General features: G+C 53.3%; 11 protein-coding genes across 11 annotated transcripts; 5 read left to right on the top strand and 6 right to left on the bottom strand.

Annotated features, from left to right (window-relative positions):
* Positions 1–73: 73 nt before the first annotated feature.
* N657DRAFT_651579 (uncharacterized protein) lies at positions 74–1,850 on the top strand. Its single transcript, XM_062794192.1, has 4 exons — positions 74–193; positions 227–229; positions 314–833; positions 941–1,850. The coding sequence occupies exons 3-4, from the start codon at positions 357–359 to the stop codon at positions 1,730–1,732; spliced, it is 1,269 nt and encodes a 422-aa protein (XP_062641939.1). The 5' UTR covers positions 74–193; positions 227–229; positions 314–356; the 3' UTR covers positions 1,733–1,850.
* A 2,135-nt stretch (positions 1,851–3,985) lies between these two features.
* Positions 3,986–4,598, top strand: N657DRAFT_533107 (uncharacterized protein; the record flags this gene model as incomplete). Its single annotated transcript, XM_062787750.1, has 3 exons — positions 3,986–4,051; positions 4,103–4,346; positions 4,399–4,598. Coding segments are annotated over 3 exons (510 nt in total), but the record flags the coding sequence as incomplete, so codon positions are not given.
* A 677-nt stretch (positions 4,599–5,275) lies between these two features.
* N657DRAFT_667302 (uncharacterized protein) lies at positions 5,276–7,277 on the bottom strand (the record flags this gene model as incomplete). The annotated part of the gene is made up of 4 exons (XM_062795392.1): positions 5,276–5,910; positions 5,957–6,252; positions 6,303–6,436; positions 7,241–7,277. 4 exons carry the CDS (start codon positions 7,275–7,277, stop codon positions 5,697–5,699), a joined length of 681 nt encoding a protein of 226 aa, XP_062641937.1. The 3' UTR covers positions 5,276–5,696.
* Positions 7,278–7,675: 398 nt separating this feature from the next.
* Positions 7,676–7,945, top strand: N657DRAFT_685425 (uncharacterized protein; the record flags this gene model as incomplete). The annotated part of the gene is made up of 2 exons (XM_062796777.1): positions 7,676–7,735; positions 7,787–7,945. The coding sequence occupies 2 exons, from the start codon at positions 7,676–7,678 to the stop codon at positions 7,943–7,945; spliced, it is 219 nt and encodes a 72-aa protein (XP_062641936.1).
* Positions 7,946–8,578: 633 nt separating this feature from the next.
* N657DRAFT_651575 (uncharacterized protein) lies at positions 8,579–9,061 on the top strand. The gene has a single exon (XM_062794191.1). It carries the CDS (start codon positions 8,584–8,586, stop codon positions 8,773–8,775), a length of 192 nt encoding a protein of 63 aa, XP_062641935.1. The 5' UTR covers positions 8,579–8,583; the 3' UTR covers positions 8,776–9,061.
* Positions 9,062–9,808: 747 nt separating this feature from the next.
* N657DRAFT_406941 (uncharacterized protein) lies at positions 9,809–11,223 on the bottom strand. The gene has a single exon (XM_062787227.1). It carries the CDS (start codon positions 10,974–10,976, stop codon positions 9,879–9,881), a length of 1,098 nt encoding a protein of 365 aa, XP_062641934.1. The 5' UTR covers positions 10,977–11,223; the 3' UTR covers positions 9,809–9,878.
* On the bottom strand, positions 11,132–12,360 carry N657DRAFT_406666 (uncharacterized protein). Its single transcript, XM_062787226.1, has 2 exons — positions 11,509–12,360; positions 11,132–11,463 (listed from the first exon to the last, which is right to left on the bottom strand). Exons 1-2 carry the CDS (start codon positions 12,233–12,235, stop codon positions 11,288–11,290), a joined length of 903 nt encoding a protein of 300 aa, XP_062641933.1. The 5' UTR covers positions 12,236–12,360; the 3' UTR covers positions 11,132–11,287.
* On the bottom strand, positions 12,361–13,232 carry N657DRAFT_406068 (uncharacterized protein). The gene has a single exon (XM_062787225.1). The coding sequence runs from the start codon at positions 13,047–13,049 to the stop codon at positions 12,486–12,488; it is 564 nt and encodes a 187-aa protein (XP_062641932.1). The 5' UTR covers positions 13,050–13,232; the 3' UTR covers positions 12,361–12,485.
* N657DRAFT_638230 (uncharacterized protein) lies at positions 13,230–13,764 on the bottom strand (the record flags this gene model as incomplete). Its single annotated transcript, XM_062791568.1, has 3 exons — positions 13,230–13,416; positions 13,450–13,459; positions 13,494–13,764. The coding sequence occupies 3 exons, from the start codon at positions 13,762–13,764 to the stop codon at positions 13,230–13,232; spliced, it is 468 nt and encodes a 155-aa protein (XP_062641931.1).
* A 2,082-nt stretch (positions 13,765–15,846) lies between these two features.
* N657DRAFT_406048 (uncharacterized protein) lies at positions 15,847–16,610 on the top strand. The gene is made up of 2 exons (XM_062787224.1): positions 15,847–16,050; positions 16,097–16,610. Exon 2 carries the CDS (start codon positions 16,099–16,101, stop codon positions 16,507–16,509), a length of 411 nt encoding a protein of 136 aa, XP_062641930.1. The 5' UTR covers positions 15,847–16,050; positions 16,097–16,098; the 3' UTR covers positions 16,510–16,610.
* On the bottom strand, positions 16,522–16,836 carry N657DRAFT_685424 (uncharacterized protein; the record flags this gene model as incomplete). Its single annotated transcript, XM_062796776.1, has 2 exons — positions 16,522–16,653; positions 16,777–16,836. The coding sequence occupies 2 exons, from the start codon at positions 16,834–16,836 to the stop codon at positions 16,522–16,524; spliced, it is 192 nt and encodes a 63-aa protein (XP_062641929.1).
* Positions 16,837–17,964: the final 1,128 nt, after the last annotated feature.

Here is a 17,964-nt window from a genome sequence, read left to right as displayed (position 1 = left end):
AGCGTGCCAAGGCCCTTTAGGCTTCGTGCCTCCGGGCGAAATAAATTCCATCCATCCATCCCTCCAGTCCTCTCCTTGCACAACCACACAGATCATACAGTACCTATATTGTTGGCCTCCCTCACTCCTGTGATAACCCTCTACATCTTTTCTGCAACGAACCCTGGGACAGGCCAGGGTGAATGGAAAACAAGTAAGCCTCGTGGTCTCATGGGGTCTTCCGCAGCAATTTGCCAACGATCCCCAGTGCCCTCATCTCTCCCGCTGTTCACATTTCCAAGCTCTGCAACGACTTACGAGGACTTACTACTAGATGCCGCAAATCTCCTCTCTCGATACCATCAATGCGGAACTCGATGAACCTGCCGAGCAGGCGATGGACTTCTTTCGATGGGTGGGATTACAACGGCATGAAAGAACGTTTGCAGGCAGCGCTGGACAACATCGACAAGCCTGCGCTTCTGCGCCATGCCGAGCGTATCAAGGGGCAAAAAGTCATCATGAGCGAGCCATTCTCGGCGGGCCAGTACTGGATTTGTTTCGAGATGATTGCCGAGGACGACAGCCTGGTCATTGCCCGGGTCCGCTTGCCCCGCCATCCCGAGGTGCCGGCTACCGTCAGAGAAGAGGATGAAGCATATGGCATCGCGTGCGAGGTCGCTACAATGGAGTTTGTGAGGCAAGGACTGTCTGCAATTCCTATCCCTCGCCTATACGCATACGAGGGCCCGGGGTCACAGCTTGCTGCTGATGTCGGGGCTGCATATATGCTTTTGGAAGGCTTCTATGGAAATACCCTGCAAGATGTCGAATTCGATATTTGTAATTTGCCAGTAAGTCTCATGCTATCTCCGGAGTCGATCTCACTTCTATCGCATCTCCTGCTTTATGTTGTTTCGCCGCTGCGCGTTTTGAATAGAAATCCACTGACTTGGTTCAGGTTGCAACACAAGAACACATCATGATGCAGTGGACAACGGTTCAAGCGGAACTAGCCACTCTTGCATATCCTCAAATAGGCGCTGTCTGCTCTATTTCCCCGTCGGGAGAACCAGTTATAGGCAGTTTAGCTGCTTCCTCCGCTGCAGAGCTCAGAGATGCCGGTCCATTCTCTAGAGCAGTTGAGTACTTCACTGCCGTTGCAAATGCCGCGGCCGGCAAGCTGGATTCATCCACTAGGCTGGGTGCCCTGGTCTTTCGCGACATTTTGGGCAAGACTACCCTGTTCGGAGACATCGACACCGTTGAACAATTCCCCCTCAACCATATGGATCTCGGCACTCAGAACATCATCGTGGATGATAACTTCAATTTTGTTGCCATTATCGACTGGGAGTTCGCGCAGACTGCTCCGTGGCAGGTCAACCGCTACCCTATGCCGTTTCCTTTACTAGGACCAGACACCGAGGACATTCTCAGAAATCCTAGCCATCTCGCGTACAAGAATGTTTTACGGCAAGACGTTTCTCGACGAATCTACCGCCAGAAGTTCCAAGAGGCCGAGAGGAAACTGAAGGAGGAGGGCCGAGCTCTTGATGGGTCCTTTGCAGACACTTTGAATAGTTCAGCATCAAGGATATATGCTTGCTTCACTAGCCTAGGTCGTTTACAGCAGGCTGATAGGGGCCTCCTGCGTGAGATGGTGCGCCTTGCCTTCGGGTTTGATGCAGACAAAGTGGAGGAGTATCTCTGGAAGCTAGAGCAGGGTGGCGAGTTAGGTGGGAGCGGGTAGGGCAGACTGTACATTGAGGTTAGTCCTGGGAAGCTGGATGGCGAAATGATCACTCCTGCGGAGCTTGCCGATCAAGTACAAATTATTGGATGTTGACGCGATTTGGAATGGAACCGAATGCCCGCTCCGTTTTCGGCCTTGCCCCGCCCAGGTCCTCGTGATGGCACATGCTTTGCCAGGAGATGGCAAAGAGGGTTGCATGTGCTTGTTACCACTGCTAGGTGGCAAGGTGGCCGAGTGACTGGTGTGTTAAACGCGGTTCACGTTTTTCGGGAATCGTTAACCTGAGTTAATAAAGTTGGTTAATGTCGGCGACAATTCTGTCCAAAATTCTCGAGGGGCCGCCCCACGCCGGCCCCTGAGGCGCCTCATTCGGCACGTCACAGACTTCGAATTCCATCAGCTAATAAGGGGTGCGGTCAGGCATGCATGGCAAGGCGAGAGCGGGTCGCAAGGCGGCAGTATTCACGCAATGAATTCATTCTGTAGCCTCTGGTATTCGATTTCTGCTCCTTGAACTGCTATGTACATCTAGGATCGTGCTGGGGATAAAGGGGCCTTGGTGCGAAACTTTTCAGCCGTTTCCTGTCCCCCCTGAAGGCTGATTCCTGAGGGTTCTCTCTCCGTGCCTTGCTAGCCAGCCTACCGCTCGCGCGCCTGTCGCGCTGCACTCACCCACCTCACCGTTGCCGAATTCTCTTGAGCTTTTTTTGGGTGTCGCGCTGCTCGCCACTGTGGCTTCTTCTGCGTCAAAGGCGTTCCGGCCGCTTGCCCCTGTAGCTTCATTTGTATCAAAGGCGCTGTGTTGTTGACATTGCTCTGCATTTCGTAGAACAGTTTCTCTGTCCAGTCAAAGACATTGTCGTACTTGAGCCCTTTCGAGTGAAACAGACGACGGAAGAGCCCGCGAAGGTACGAGTAGTGCTGGCGTCCTGGACTCCTTTCTTAGCTTGAGTTATTGACGAGTTCTTCAACTCCGCACTTCTCCTTTCAGCTATGCCCCTCAGTCAGCGCGAGAGCGTTTTCTTGCTTCAGCTCTCGCGCCTCCTCGGCCAGCCGTAACACTTCTTCTCGGAGGGCGTGATGGGATGCCTGACTGGGCTGCCTGCGCATGACCTTCGACGAGTACATCGACGCCTACACTACGCTGTCCGACAAGGGGTTCGAGAAGAAAAGTCCTCGCGTAACCATCTAGGGCAAGCTGTTCGACGGCGCCGAGCTGGAGCGTGCAGTCAAGACTATCGTAGTCAATCGCGGCCTCGGCGAGGATGCACTGCTCAAGGACCCTGATTTTCCTTGCAAAGTGTAATCTACCCCTATATCGGATTTGTGGACGGTCTTTCATCGCGGTATCTCACTGGGAGCGCAATGGCACTAGTCTGCGTCGACGACCAGATCTTTTACGCCCCTCCTGTGGCAGCGAGCCCCAATCCTGCCAGCCATGATCCACGGGTTCAAGAGGGGAAATGCTCTGGAGTGATCTTTGGGGTTCCGTTGCACGGGGCTGTGGCCCGCGGAAGCCCTCGGATAAGGGCGGCTATATCGGGAAACTTCCACTCAGCTTTGCTGGGCACGGTGGCACTCCGCCACCCATTCGAGCATCGTGTTAGGCACCGAAGATTTCTTGCGGCCGGCTTCGGCCAACATTGATAGTGGGAGAAAGAGGTCACACAATCTCTATTGAGAGCGCCTAACACATGCAAATGCACTTCAAGCGAATCCTTTTCAGCACAGTTCCATCTCTCCTTCGTCCTCGTTGTTGTTATTGTTCTGTGGTTGAGGAGATAGCCAGCCTGTAATAGGTCAGACGTTGGAAGATCTGTCTGCATACGTCTTGATGTGTGATCACCTTAACAGATTCTTATCCTTTGCCGCTGCAAGTAGGGCAGGAAATCCCATTGACGACTTTGGCGCCGCCGCAAGTCTCACACTTGCCCATCTTTCTACTTTGGACAGGGTACGACGTTCTTCACGATCGCTCGAGATTTGACTTGATGAGAGGCAAGAGAAAAGGCGCTGTTTGTCGAGGAAAGCGTTGATCTGTTCTGCCATGGTCCGCATGGAACTGCAAAGTATTTAAACAGCTCAAATGGCTCAGTTCTGACCAATCATGTGCCAGAGGCCTTTAGCCGCGGAATAATGGCTGGACTTCCGATATCCTCCCGACTCATTCCGGGTCCACAGGACCTCGCTTCCTCTCACTGTCCATCCCATCTTTTGCCCATTATGTCGTACGAGATCTCAAAACTTGCACGATGTGCTTGCTCGGCCCTCTTCCAAACAGAAGGTGGTTTGCATGAGCATCTTCAAGAATATCGGGTTAGTGCACGCCTACCAGTCTATGTTGCTCTGTAACTGACATTTCACAAGTCTCGCGAGCAGCGTTTGCGAGCCGAAGCCGAACTATGCCAAGCCCATTGGAGCACCGGCGACGATCGAGGTGGCCAAAGCGATTGCGACGATAATCGAGGCAATGAAGACAATGATCTCGGCAATCCAACAAGCAGGATAGGAAAAGATAAAAGCCACGGGGGACATTATTGTCCCGACGGAACATGTCCACATTCAGGACGGTTATGGAAAAAGCAGGCACTCCGGCGACACTATCAGCAACGTAAGTCTCAAGCTCCATTTGTCACGCAGACTGCCTCTGACAACACATCTAGATGTTCCATGCGAGGAAGTATGTGTGGTGTGTTTCAAGGTGATGAGGCTCACAAGCGAGTTTTTGAGACATGTTGAGAAGCACATCAGCACGAGTGGAAGGAAGATGACCTTCATCAGGGCAACATGCGATGAATTGCGCGAGCGTTCCGATGCGCAATTAGACCTTGCATTGAAGAAACGGAAGTTTGGGGTGGCAGGTTTGGATTCAGAGGCGTCGGGGACTCAAGATGCGGTAATCGACAGCCAACCTCACTTGCAAAGCAACAGTGCGCCTTTTCACAGCCGCTCGATCGAGACCGAATTAGCCGTTCAAGCTCGGCTTACAACGCAATCACTTTCAGCATTGCCGCCTTTTCCCCACATTGTTGGAACCGCCGGCACTGACACGGATGTGTCTTACCCCATGGAAGCACAACCGCAGCCGGACCTCTTGAGAGCCTTCGATGCTCCTCTTTTGCATTTTTGAATGGTGTACCTGCATGGGTGAATACTTGGTCGACGGATGGCCACAAGATTGTCAATCCGGTGAATGAAGTTATGGGGACGTCGGGAGCCCAAGGCGCGATGGCGTCCGACCAACCTCATCTGCAGGACGGTCAAGCACATCTGGACCTTTCGGGGACATTTGATGCTCCGATTCTGCAGATTATGAACGGTGTCCCAGCATGGGGATTGCACAACCATTATGCTGCAATCTAAATAGTGATGGTGTTGGCATATCAAAACTCCTTGTTACGGTCCACGGGTTGATGTTGCACAAGGCGAGGTAATGATTGACTAGATTGCTCCGAATGGAGAGTGAAAGAAAGGGAGATAACTAGATGACAGGAAGAGAGGGCAGCTCTTATATGCTTCAGAACACACAGACACTGCCTGCCTCAAAATGAGATTGTCATGACACCACGGCCGAGGGTTACCGAGGCCATCATGGGGCCAGCCCATTTGTTGGAAGTATGACGGGCAGAGCCCCGTTGACGGCCCCGGAGACTCTCGAACACCACAGATCTATCACTATGACGGCCGGTTGACGGACTTGGAAGACTCTCGGTCAAAATTGGTTTATCCGCATGAAGCAGTCTCTGACGTAGCCGTCATATCATGGCACACTGTCTCCTTCCAGCTATAAAAAGGCGATTTCCCCAAGGAGGATCAATTTGGATTAGAGGAGAATCAATCCCTTCTTGGTGCTCTGGAACACCCCAGCCCACTGTCGTGACCTTTAATCGTGTGATCACCCTGGGATCGGGGCTGTTGGTTTTCCAACATCATTACACTATTACACTTCCCATGATGTCAGCTATGTACCTCTGCTTCCTGGGGAAGCCTCAAATGTAAAATTCAGCCCAATTTTTTTGCTCTCCCTCCCCATTTCAGACACTTTTCCTACCAAGGCTTCTGAGTAAGGAAGGACTATTTTAGCCCAGTTGGCGATTACCTCGTCCACCGCAAATAGAAACGTGATTGCATATCCTTGCTTGATTTCGAAGCCAAGCCGCGCGTCAAGGATCGCTCTATAAAGGTTAGAACACGACACCGCGGGATAGAGCTGCAACTTACAAACCACCATCTGGGAACTCTTTGTGCTTAGGATTAGAGCCGACACGACTCAACTCAGAAAGCGGTATTTCATGCAAAGACCGTCTTCCCCTCGAAGTTGCCATGTCGTGAAGGTGCGAACCGGCATAGTACGCTACTTGCGATCCTTTGGCCCACAGATGAACCGTCAGAACGAGGCGACCAGCCTTTCGACCGCCCCTCCTGAAGCATTCAATATGTCCAGGGAATTCCTCATATCTTAGCCAATGACCAAGGCTACATTTTTCGAAGGCGGCCTCAAGGATGGACCGGATGCGCTAAGGCTTGTTAGGTAGCTCCCATGAGATGGAATGGCTCGTTTCCTTACCTCATCAAAAGCGAACTGTTTGCAGAAATCCAAGCCGTATTCTGTGAAGTATGGGAAGCCTCTCTCCGCCATCTCCGTGATACGTTCCCCAACTAGTGGGTCATCCAAAACGGTGAAGCCGTCCTCGAGGAGACCTTCTCGGCTACGTCCAACGCGAACGTTGTTGTTGATGCCATGGGAGACTGCGTTGTTGTAACCTGCTGCCCGGTGATGACAACGATGCGGGGTATTGAACGGCTCCTTGGGTTTCTGCAGTGTTCGTGGGATTTTCCGTCGGCGGTTCCGTTTGTTAGCATCCGTTTGCTGGCTTCCGTTTGTTAAGTTCCGTTTGCTGACTTCCGTTTTTTGCTTCCGTTTGCTAACTTCCGTTTATTTGCGAGATCCGATTCATTCACAGGCCCCATCGGCAAGGATCACAATCTTGTGATCCCTGTCGCCGCTTCAGCCCTGCCGGCACTTGCCGAGCATCACGTTTCTGTGATCCATGCCGCCAGTTAGCTCCGCATCTACGGATCCGTACACTTTCAGGGATCGCATTTTTGTGACACTTGTCCTCCTCATTGCTGGACCTCACTCACCGGGTTTCACTCTCGGGTCAAATCCTCCGCCGATCTCACCAACGTGGAATGGAGCAATTCCTTACCAAGCTGCAGGCACCTCTAACAGTACTCCAATGCTGTGATAGTTGGTTCATTCCGTAGGTCCTTGTCAACAGATCCAGAAGTCAGGCTTTAGTCTTGCTCACTGCGGCGGCCCGGTCGAAAGGCCAAATCATGTACCCGGTGGAGATCGCTCATGGCTCAGTGCATCAAAGACCGCTCACCTTAATTCGATGCGGTCAAGAGGTTGAACTAGTTGCATGCAGAGTGTCTTAAGAGAGGTACCCCCGACTGCAGCCCATCCTTCAACGCAATTCAGTCAAGATGTCAGTCACGCACGGTGGTTCGCAGGGATTGCTCCAAGATGAAGATACATGGTTGAGACAACGATTGTCGACCCGCAATCATGTCCGCATATGCGTCTCTCCAGTTTCGGTTGCCGGGGAGAACTGACCGAAGTTTTCACGACGTCTTAGTGGTCAATGGCTTCGTTCTGGTGCATTGGCAAGGTAAGCGTACCCGGTCCTGCATGATCGGCCACGACGTGAACGTGGGGGGAGTTGTGAAAGGAGAATGCAATTTGGTTCGGGAACGTCTGTTCATACTTGTCCGTCGTCTAATCAGCTCAGATCTGAGCTCGTCGGCTGACAGGTATAACAATGCCCTTTTTCCCGTCAACAACTCCAGCATCATCACCGCTACCACATCTTGTACCGCTCTTTTCTCCATTCCAGCCATTGCACCATCAGACATCTTTATACATAGACCATCACCATGTCTGATAGAAACCAGAACGACAATGAGTCAGGGCCCCAGGGTCCTCCAAACTCCCCGGTGAGTTACGCTTGAGCCCATTGACTGAGGCTGGACTGACAAGAGGAGCAGGCCAACCATCAGAACGACGCGACGGACAAGCCGAAGGGAGACTCCGACATGGTTGCATTGGAGGGCAATCCGCCTCCAGGTTCTGCTAGCGGCGATGGAGGAGACAATCGCGTGGGACAAGATCACTTCATGAAGGAGATCCTGGAGGAAGATGATTGAATATTCATTAATGCCCTGCCAGAACACCGTAGTGGGAAATGGTGATTCCACTAGCTGTTGGTGATGCCTGTGAAGCCTATTCGAAGCGTAGCATCCTGAATTTGTGTCCAATGGCCGTGGAGACCGAGTGAAGTACGGCAATGCCGGTCGGAAACAGAGAGCTATGGCGGATGCTGCATGGAGATTCGGTGAGGCATGTACGGTGTTCAATGGGCATTTTGTGAAGCTGGTGATGAAGGGGTTCCTGCGTATGGACTGGTCCACCCTGGTGGTCGCCCCTGGTCGCCCAGAACACCCACGGCAGGTATAAGAACGCCTCCTCCCCCTAATCCATTTTAGCACCGCCACTGCGATAACGACTATGCCCCGATCTTGTCTTCGGCTCATGCACCACTAGCAAGCAAGTCTCTACGACACCGGCCTGTCAACATCTGGACTCTCCATCCATTGCTTCTCAGGTGCGAGGACCCAGTAGTTCCCCAAGGCTGACAAGTTCTTCGCGTGCTGACATCGAACGAGTTATCACGACACCAGCCTGTCTTCTTTCAGCACTCTACTTTTTAGTTCAGTATAATCCATCTCAAGAATTGGGAATTCCATAGCATGCTGACATGATAGTTCCCGACACGTTAGTCAGAATGGCACTCGCCAGTCCCGCGCACTGTGCACACTTATTCGTCATGATCAAGTCGGACAACACGTTGATCCCAATGGACCTGCGAAATCTCGTATTGCGGCCCTGTCTGGTTCATCTGGGAATGTCGATACTGTCGGTTGCACACGTGCCGGAGCTGTATGAAGGAGGTCTAAACAGGGCGCCATCTCTGTGACTAAGGAGACAACACCCTCATCCAGTGGGCATGACAGGATTGCTACTGTGGTCTATTCTGGTTTATCTGGAAATGTCGTACTGCAAGTTCCGCGTCTGCAGGGTTTGCAAGTTTGAGCATACACAGCGAGGATGAGCTGCCCGTCGGCTGGCAACATTATCCTTTTTCACCTACATATACTACCATGTACTGCAAACTGCAGGATTTGCCCAGGCTTTGTCGGTAGACGACAAATTGCATTGCCGTCAACATGAAATTCGTGACATCCAGGCACCTGAGCCGGGCAAGATCCTGACCTGGTGTGAGCCTGCTGACTGCCGGGCCCAGCCAGCGGGGCTGTTTGTATTTTGGGTGGTCTGCTTGGAGGTCCGACCAATTGGAAGAGCGGCGTTGGTTGCTCCGCAGTCAAAACCCCGCAAGTTAGGCATCAAACAGTGTCTTCAGACGTCGTCCGTCGCTTCACTTCCCATGGCTACAGGGACAGAGAATATGGCGGCGCCGAATTACAGGTTCATTCCTTTCGTCTATATGGCAGATGTGGCAGCACAATTGGCAATCGAAAAACCAACGCCCATAGATGGATCGTTGTATAGATACCGTCTACCTGAACGGTCCGAAGAGGTTCGCCAAATTGTCTTGAAGGAAGTGGTAAGAAATCCGCCGACTTATATACGAACTGCTCGCTCACAGCTCACAAGGCCAGCGATATTAAAAACTGGGCAGAGGCAGCTCATAAGGTCGTCACGGATCTTGAAGCTCCGCTGTCAAAGTCACGATTTCTTCGGCTCGAGGCGCCGGACAACCTGTGGACGGACGAGGGTAATACCAGTCTTCTGGTGCCATTGTTCGACCGCACAATGCAGGTTTCTGTCCGCGCTTGGGGTAGCGATGAGGAGGTCCGGATCGATTGGGGATGCGGGTCCATCCTTCATCTCGACGAGGGAATGGGCATTCGGCCGTTGACAGGGGATATCGTTTTCCACCTCAGCATTTTTCAGCTCGCAGTGACAGGGGGGACAATGGCAGAAGAGGAGTACGGTGGCAACGCGGAGAGCTTCGCGTGCGACTGAAACGCAATAAGCTATATAGGAAGGCTATCCGTGTTACTCTTCCGGGAGATCCAGAACCTGCTTCATGAAGTGATCCAATGATTCAGAGCGGTGAGGAGAGTACCTTTCTGCCACTTCATCCGGTCCTGCGGCTTCCCCAGCTGCCCCTGAGACCATATGCAACTGACGTGGAGTTTTGAGCGCCATCACATCATGCCTCCCATAAGACATAACGATTCCGCTGGGTGCTTCTTGCCCGGCTCCCTGCCCATTGAGAAAGCTGATCGACAAAAACGATCCATCCGAGAGGGGCTCTGGCAGCGGTAATTCAGCAGTTTCAACGTCACGTGAAGAAAGGCCCCGGACATTGGATTCGTCTCGCGGCAAATCCCAGGGGGTTGTTACAACGGCAACGTCGTGTTGCCCACGGCTTGGAACCGCAGGCCTCGGCTCCACCTGCCCCCGCACCGCCGCATCAGCAAGCAAGTGGAGCGACGCTTCTTGGTGACGGTGGCAGAGTGCACCTGTTGTTGGTTCGTTGATAGATTGGAATGTCGGCCTCCTACTTGCCTCGATGGGAGAAGGGTAGAGATGCGCCTGGCCACTCCCGGCGCCGGTCTCAGGTTCAACCGGCATAGCGTGGCCGTGCGGTGAGAGCGCGGGTCTCACAAAGACATCCGCTTGATTGACCCCCGGCAGCTGTGAGCTATGATGTTGTTGTTCGTGATTCCCTCGACCGGTGCTTCGAGTCTCCCGTTCCTCTCGGCTGGCGGTGATGGAACGGATGTGCATGGCCGATGTCTGCTCCGCCCTTTCCGAGTTGCTGTGACAGAGTTCACCCGCCGCATGCTGCCTCGTCTTCCGTCGCTTTGTTGAATGGTTTGACGATACCAGTCCGTCATGGCCTTGCGGGTTGGTGTTGATCGGCTCGAGTAATATCGTTGGGGCAGATTTGACGGGGCGTGCGTTCGCATTTGAAAATGCGGGATCTGGCACTCTATCGTTAGTCAGAGTAAACAGCCTAACAAGTCGGTTCTGCAAAGCCCTACCATCGTGTATAGGAGCGTTCAGCACCAAGATCGTTTGGCTGCCCTGCCTGGCGCGCTTCTTCCCCCGTGTCCCGCCTGAGGTCTGTCGTCGCTTAGCTGTCATCGGGACTCGCCTGTGTGATGTGGGTGGTGTTGGTGTTCCCCGTCATTAGCGTTGATAGGCTGTATGTTTGACGTCTCGCTCTCCTCCTGGCTGCGTTTGGAGGCAGATTCAATCGTAGGAGGCGAGTTTGCCCCGTCGTTGGAACCGGCGGTGGACCTCATACACGACCCCCAAGCAAAAGCCTCTGTTTCCCGCAGAGTCCGAATTCTGTCGTCGTATTTCTCTCGTGTAAGGCTTGTCCCGAGGGCAGAATTTACCTGGTCGAGACTAAATTGAGTTGGCATTTGGTAGGTTGATACCAAGAGGTTGACTCACGTCCATGGACCGACGTATGCGATTAGAAATGCCGGAGAAAAGGAAACGCGTGCTTCGTCAGGTGGCTTCAGCAGGAGAGGCTTGGTCTTCGCTTTGATCTCTCTAGCGAGGTACTCCGCCGTCTCAGCCCATGTTGTATACTCGCGATATGTTTTCATCGCGGGACCACCCACTTGTAGTTAGTTGTAAGTTCGTGCAGTTGGCCCGACAAACTTACAGAGCAGAAAGAGCGAAGGGGCCAAGTGTCCCAGTATGTCTTCTAACTCGTCAATTAACTGAGCCGTCCACTGGGCAGCTCTTCGAAGTCTCGACATGTATTTCGAGCTCGCCTCACGTTCTGGCAGTTGTTTCTTGACGATCGCGTCCACCTCCTCGACGGTGAGTCCATTCCCCCGGGCGACACAGCAGACACAGAAAAACAACAATTGGCTGTAGTTGTACAGTTGCGTTGAACTCCTGCTGGCCCTTTGGAGGAAGCTAAGGAGGTCTCTGTACGCACCAACGGCCTCGAGAGGACTGGCCGCCAATTCAACACTAGGGTAGGAGGAACGCGTTTGATGTCGGCGAAAGGTGAGGAGGTGGAAGGCGTTGATGATTTGTTCCGGCGTGGAAAGCTGGACCTCCATCCTCCTTTGGAGCCATTGCGCTTTCGTAGTGGGCACTCGGGCCAGGAAATCGGATGTTGCGGCTTCCCATTTTGGTCCCTCGATTGGTGTGCTGTTGTCGTAATTGAAGGTCTCTGGGGTTTCTACTTTAAAGGAGAGGTCCAGAATCCCGTCGGGAATTGAATGTTGTGTCGCTGCTTGCGATCGGAGGACAGCCAATTGCTTCTCTGCGCTTCTCGCACGGGACCGCCATGAACGGAGTTCTTTTTCCAAATATTCGACGTACTGTCTTTGCGTGCCTTGAAATGTGAATCGGCGTCGGGGGGGCGGCGAGGCCATTTTGCGTATATGGCTGAGGGCCGGCCACGAACCGGGAGCGGGTGGCGCGGGGGATGGGGGAGATCGAGACGGAGGTGGAAGGAGAAGAGCAGGCCTACTCCCTGGGTCTCGGCTCGGGCTGAGCTGGAAGACTGGCGCTATACCGAATCAAGGGGTCACTCAGAAGGACCCCCTGTTTCGGTATAGTGTTTGAGTCCTCGTCCTGGCGCTGCGCCGCGCACCACCGCTCCTGCAGGGATAACGGTCCTGCTCAGCTTTGGTGGTGTGGTGCGCACACTTCTCCTGCCGACACCCACCCCCCCGTAATGCCATAATCCTCCCTGCCGCATCGACCTTTTTGGGAATCCCGCGCTGCTCGGGAGAGCACCAACAGCGCCCGGAAACAAATGCAGCTCACTTCGTAGCCACTTTCCACTCCTGGGCGCTCGGCGCTAATACCCGATGCCATGCACCCAGGTGTCCCGATGGGTTTGAGAATCCGGAAAGCTAAGAACCATCCCGCGCTGCTCGGGACAGAACCGTGACGGCTCTGATGCCCCTTGTTCTCCGGCACACCACCTGCCATGGCGAACGTTCCAGGAAAAGCATCCCGCGTTGCTCGCGAGAGGGCTAGGGCGGCTCGTCCTCGATTACGGTCTGTGTATATATGTCTGCTGCGCCAGCCCCAAGCTGCACTCTCGTCTGCACATATGCACTTTCCCTGCAAGATCTCCGCCTCCCAGCCACAGCAGTTGCCTTGTTTACTGCCTTCTCTTTCGCCCCAGACGGGAATCCCTTGACTTTGCCCCGTTTGCCTTGTATGCCTCGTTCGCATCGACTGCACACTGTCATTCGTTCATCAGATGCAGGGCGTTATCCCCGAAGAAGTGGTCTGGGCGACTGTTGCATTTGCAGTCCCTTCACTTCTTCAGCTCCTTTACGCCTTGCGTGGGCCGATACGATCTTTTCTCTACGTGACGACCGGAGGCGAAGCAGCATGGCGGCCCGATTTGGTTCAGCTTGGCTGCTGGCTGTTCTGGTTCTGTGCTGGGATCGCGGTCGCGGTTCCCTTTGTGTTCGCCTGGGCTCGCGGACTCCCATACGCGCCAGCGCTCTTCGATGCGTGGAGAGGCGTGTCTCTTCTGCTGCCGAGGCCTTTGAGGTAATCCAGCGCTCTCTCATCCTTGGATATCACTGACAAGCTACAGATCACGGTAGTGGTATATCCAGCTTACCACAGGTTTACTGAAGCGGCGTGGTCGACATGGGAAGCTTTGACGTTGAAGTATTCCTGGGTGCTTGTCGTAGGGCACCAGATTCTTCATTTTTCCCTCGGTATTCGGAGTCGGGTGCTGCACGGTTCTGAGTTCATATGGTCCACGCCAGTCTCTCTTCATCTCGCCGTTCTCGTCGGTGCGGTTGCGTTCCTTATCAGGTCGGACCCGTTCAACAACAAGGCCGCCGGGCCGACTATCTTGCTCTTGCGTTTTGGCAGTTGGATAACAGTCAATCTCGCGGCGGTCGTAGTAACGGTTGTCGGCGCAGTACATGACTGGAAAACACAGCACCCGGTTCAGTGTTTACTTTGTACAGGTCTTGTTTTGGAATATCTTATCGTCCAGCCGTTGATGGCGGAGCTAAGGAAGAAGAGGCAAGGGAGTCCGCTCATCAGCCAGGATCTTGGAGCCCTTTCGTCTTAACTCCTGCTGTATACAACAAGGCGATCAAGGGCGATGCGCACCTGGTCCCTCCTTTCCACAGTGACTTTTTGGCTCTTTCTTCCTGTCCTGGGTCCGCGCTGCTGAACTGGTGCCGGGGATCCGAAGTCGACGGCAACGATTGATTCGCCCGGAGGCGGGGGGCGAGGGCGAGAAAGGGATTGAGATGGAGGAGTACTCTGAGGGGGCCAGGAATCTAAGCGAATCAACCGCCATGTTACGGTCTTAATCTCGATTTTAAACTCGGAGTAGTTGGTATCTCTAGAGCCAACTAAAACCTCGTCCTCCTTTGTCTGTCCCCTCTTTTGCTCCCGTTCTTTGCCCCTCGGCCGGCTGACACCAGCAACAGCCAAGCGCTCTCCCGGCCGCCCCCGCCGTCCACAGTGCTCGTCTTCCCCTTCCCTGTCAACAAGCTTCTCCCGATCAACATCGTCCCCCAGCCACCAACTTGTGAAATGTTAACCACCAGGGTAATACGGGCTTGAACTGCAACCCTCTTACATCGTCGATTACTCTCCTGTATTAGACATCCGAAGAAGGAAATAAGGGAGATGGTTCTCACTGACTGCACCCAACCGGTGTGCGTCCGCTCAATTACTTAAATAGTCCGCAAACGCCAGCACTACTTCCCATCGTCCCGGAGCAGCTCCCATCCTCACCTACATGGTACCTCTTCCGGTATATCTCACTCCAAGTCCAGGGTGATGTATGAACCTGAAGACCCCCTGCCCTTACCCTATGCGCCTAGCAACGTCTTATCCTGGCCTGTCGACCTCGGCTCTCGTTCCTTCAAGTAAGAATCAGTCACCGGAGAGGCCCAGCGCGACAATCCTTCCGCCAAATCTCAGGCACGTTCACGCTGGCAATCGGGACTTTGGCGCAACTTCTTGTGAAATCCTTTGACTTACAGATTTCAAAATTCCAGGTTCGAGGCTACATATCAGCTGCCACTGGGGTTGGGAACCCAAAACTTCCCGCACTAGCTTCTCCTATCGCAACCTGTTGCACCCTAAGTAGAACCTGACTATGGTGCACCCCGGCAAGCCCTCCAAGGGGTGCCAGATGTGCCGGCTTCGGCACATCAAGGTATGTACGCCCTCCGTGTCAGTTTAGATTCATCCGCGGTGACGTAGTGACGAATTATCCTCAGTGCGATGAAACTAAACCATCATGCAACCGGGTGCGCTGGAGCAAAACGCCAATGCCCGGGGTACAAAGACGAGTTTGACCTCATCCATCGCAACGAGAACTTGGCCGTCAAACGTATCATCGGACACGTTAACAGCGGCTGGATTACTAGAGATGCGTTGCATGGTGGGTTGCAATGGCAGGCTAAGGGCCGTAATGGGTGCGAAAGGTGGCTGTGACGCGGCGTCGGCCGGCCAGACGGGTGCGGTCGGGGAGGAGTGGGGATTGCGGATTGGGTGGGGCCCGTGGCGGCGGAGATGCTCCGATGCACGGGCGGGACCGGGAGCACGACCAGACGGTACTCCCAGAGGCGGGCAACTGGCACTGGCACCGTTTCTTACTATTCCTATATACTGCTGAACATATATATTGCTTGTAGACACTGCGTATCACGCACAAATTACAAAGACGAAATGCGGAATGCGTTTAACTGTTCGCCAAACGCTTTAGAACGGGCTTCCCAATGGCCCGACAGGGATCGGCGGCCGTCAATTTAAAAGTATTGGTCGCAGCAACGTGATGTTTGGAAAGCTCAAGAGCCGGCTCCTCTCCGTCCACTTTCAATTAGACCCTCGTCCTCTTGTCTCGACGCTGCCTCTGCTTCGCTCCTTTCTCGCTATGAGGTGTCTCTAATGCCTTCACCTGCGGGCACATGGCTTGAGAAGCTCCCTTTGATAGCATCAGATGCGTATCATGATACTATCGACGGGTTTTGGCTTCTACGCAAAGCGTTCGTGGGCGTTATTAAGCTCCTAATTCTCGGACTTGTCTTTGCCTCTGCCTACATCTGTTCTTCACCAGCGTATATAATTATTGGGCTATACCACTTTTACCATTGGGCGCGTCGTTCGGCAATCACTCGGCGAGAGTTACTCCCGCTATACCATTACCGACCTACACAAGAGAAGTTTCACGAGAAGAGCTCATAAAGTATGGTTTTTATCTCACTTGTCTCCTACGTACTGACTTCGTTTAGTTATGGATACCCGCGATCCCTCCTGTTCCGCTCCCGCAACGACTAGCGGCTGGGTCTTACCGGTCGTATCCGTCGCAAACGCTCTCCATCCCGACGCAGCTTGGCATTCTCGTAAAAGAACCCGGGACGGTCCGGGGGAAGAGCGCGAGGTCGTCGAAGTGTCGCGAGAGAGATCTACATCAAGGCATAGAGAAGTCGAGGAAAGTGGATTTTGGAAATTTGCTTATCTCCGACGCAAAATCAAAGAGGCACAAATGATAGAAGACGGCAAACGAGTCGAGAAGCCCATCAAGCAGCGAGGGACCAAGAACTTCTGCCATAAGTGCAAGAAGCAGCAAGTTTTCAAGGATATATCGTGTACGCAGTGTGGACATGATAAGTGTTTGGGATGTTTGGTTGCATTGAGAGATTGACGGCTACGTTTTTTAGCCCGCTAGGTGGTAGATGTGATAACGTCGGTCGGCCGGAGGGTTGCGGAGGGCGGAGCCGTTGTGGGGCTGCGGCGGTGGAGTGGGGCCGGAATGGGCGGGGAAGGAGAGTTGGGAACCGGAGCACGACTGGATAGGAATGCAAGGTAACTCACAATAGCACCGTTTCTTCTGTATTCAAGCCCACTTTAAGTACATAAGAGAACTGATTAGTATGGACAATGCGAATGATTTTCAAAAGAGAAAAGCCACCTTCTGCTTGAACCTGTACGGGAGACCTGCGTTATACAGCTGCGTGACTATGAGCGTCATGGCTTCGGGACATGTTTTGTTTACAAAAAGCAGGCGCAAGAAGCCGCTGAGCCAACGCGTCCTCTCCTCTGACCCGTGACAAGTCTTCCCTGACATTGGGGGAACGGACTCTTAGCACAGGTCATTTTACCAACGCTAATAGGTTAAGTACAAGCCGATGGAACGACGGCTACCGCTGATGCAGCAACGCCGAGGCAGAACAGCATAATATTAATGATTGTCTCACAGCGATCTCGGGCAAACAATATCATTGGGAACAGAGACCAGGTTTGATTATGAGCTAGCTGGTCGCTGTCCCTTGGCATGGGTGCGAACCACGAATCTTCAGGTCCAAAACATCACTTAGTTCCTCTACCTTCTGGCAACCGCAAGCACCAGGCAGCAGCCGAGTCAATTCACCCGTTTGCCGACGAACGGACCCAGCGAATACGAATGTTTCCCTTTTTTTTTTTTTTGGCTGGACGCACAAGTTTGCCTGCGGCAGCCCAGCCAGCTCAGCAATCCCAGTGATTAATGGCCAGCATCCCCTTCCACCCCCCCACCAACAACAGTCTTTGGTGACGGGAGCACGAAAATTTACTACAGATCTAAGGACTTAACATGTCGCGGTGAGTCAGCCCAAGCGGACGTCGTGATTCATGAATCCCAACCCGAACCAACGCCCTCCGTTTGTTGCTCTGTTTTGGCCATGATTTGCAGACACACTGTGAGCCTCGTGCCTCTTGGGCGGTTCAGCCTGGTATCTCTGGAGCATAAATGCCATCATTCTACCTCGGTAAATTTTTCAAATTTATTTTTTTTGATGTAACGTACATGATAAGCGAACGTCCCAGACATGCGAACGTCCCACAAAAACACATCTGCACAACAAATTTCAACATGATTCAACCAACACTGACAAAAATGATTGAAATTACTCGGAATGGTCTTCCTCGGGCACTTTTGCAACTCCTTGACAGGTGCGTGCATTATGGCCAGGCTCGCCGCATCTGCCACAACGCCGCGTGCGCGTCTCGATCCTCGGCTTCCGACCACTGCCCGCCTGTGTTTCCGCCCGTATCTGCACCTCAACATCTCTCTGGGCTTGCAAATCCTGTCCATCCTGCACAGTAAGCGATCTTCCTTGCC

The sequence above is a fragment of the Parathielavia appendiculata genome (assembly GCF_033297405.1).
Source record: "Parathielavia appendiculata strain CBS 731.68 unplaced genomic scaffold N657scaffold_58, whole genome shotgun sequence".
Lineage (NCBI taxonomy): Eukaryota > Fungi > Ascomycota > Sordariomycetes > Sordariales > Chaetomiaceae > Parathielavia > Parathielavia appendiculata.
This window is presented reverse-complemented; position numbering and strand designations above follow the sequence as displayed.

What these genes read in the sequence shown, in the direction of transcription:
- N657DRAFT_651579 (XM_062794192.1), top strand. Translation starts at nt 357, where the DNA reads ATGAACCTGCCGAGCAGGCGATGGACTTCTTTCGATGGGTGGGATTAC. An exon ending in TCGATATTTGTAATTTGCCA is followed by an intron (nt 834 to 940) that starts GTAAGTCTCATG and finishes GACTTGGTTCAG; the next exon opens with GTTGCAACACAAGAACACAT.
- N657DRAFT_651575 (XM_062794191.1), top strand. Translation starts at nt 8,584, where the DNA reads ATGGCACTCGCCAGTCCCGCGCACTGTGCACACTTATTCGTCATGATC.
- N657DRAFT_406941 (XM_062787227.1), bottom strand. Translation starts at nt 10,976, where the DNA reads ATGACAGCTAAGCGACGACAGACCTCAGGCGGGACACGGGGGAAGAAG.
- N657DRAFT_406666 (XM_062787226.1), bottom strand. Translation starts at nt 12,235, where the DNA reads ATGGCCTCGCCGCCCCCCCGACGCCGATTCACATTTCAAGGCACGCAA. An exon ending in CCCTTCGCTCTTTCTGCTCT is followed by an intron (nt 11,464 to 11,508) that starts GTAAGTTTGTCG and finishes ACTAACTACAAG; the next exon opens with TGGGTGGTCCCGCGATGAAA.
- N657DRAFT_406068 (XM_062787225.1), bottom strand. Translation starts at nt 13,049, where the DNA reads ATGCGAACGAGGCATACAAGGCAAACGGGGCAAAGTCAAGGGATTCCC.
- N657DRAFT_406048 (XM_062787224.1), top strand. Translation starts at nt 16,099, where the DNA reads ATGGATACCCGCGATCCCTCCTGTTCCGCTCCCGCAACGACTAGCGGC.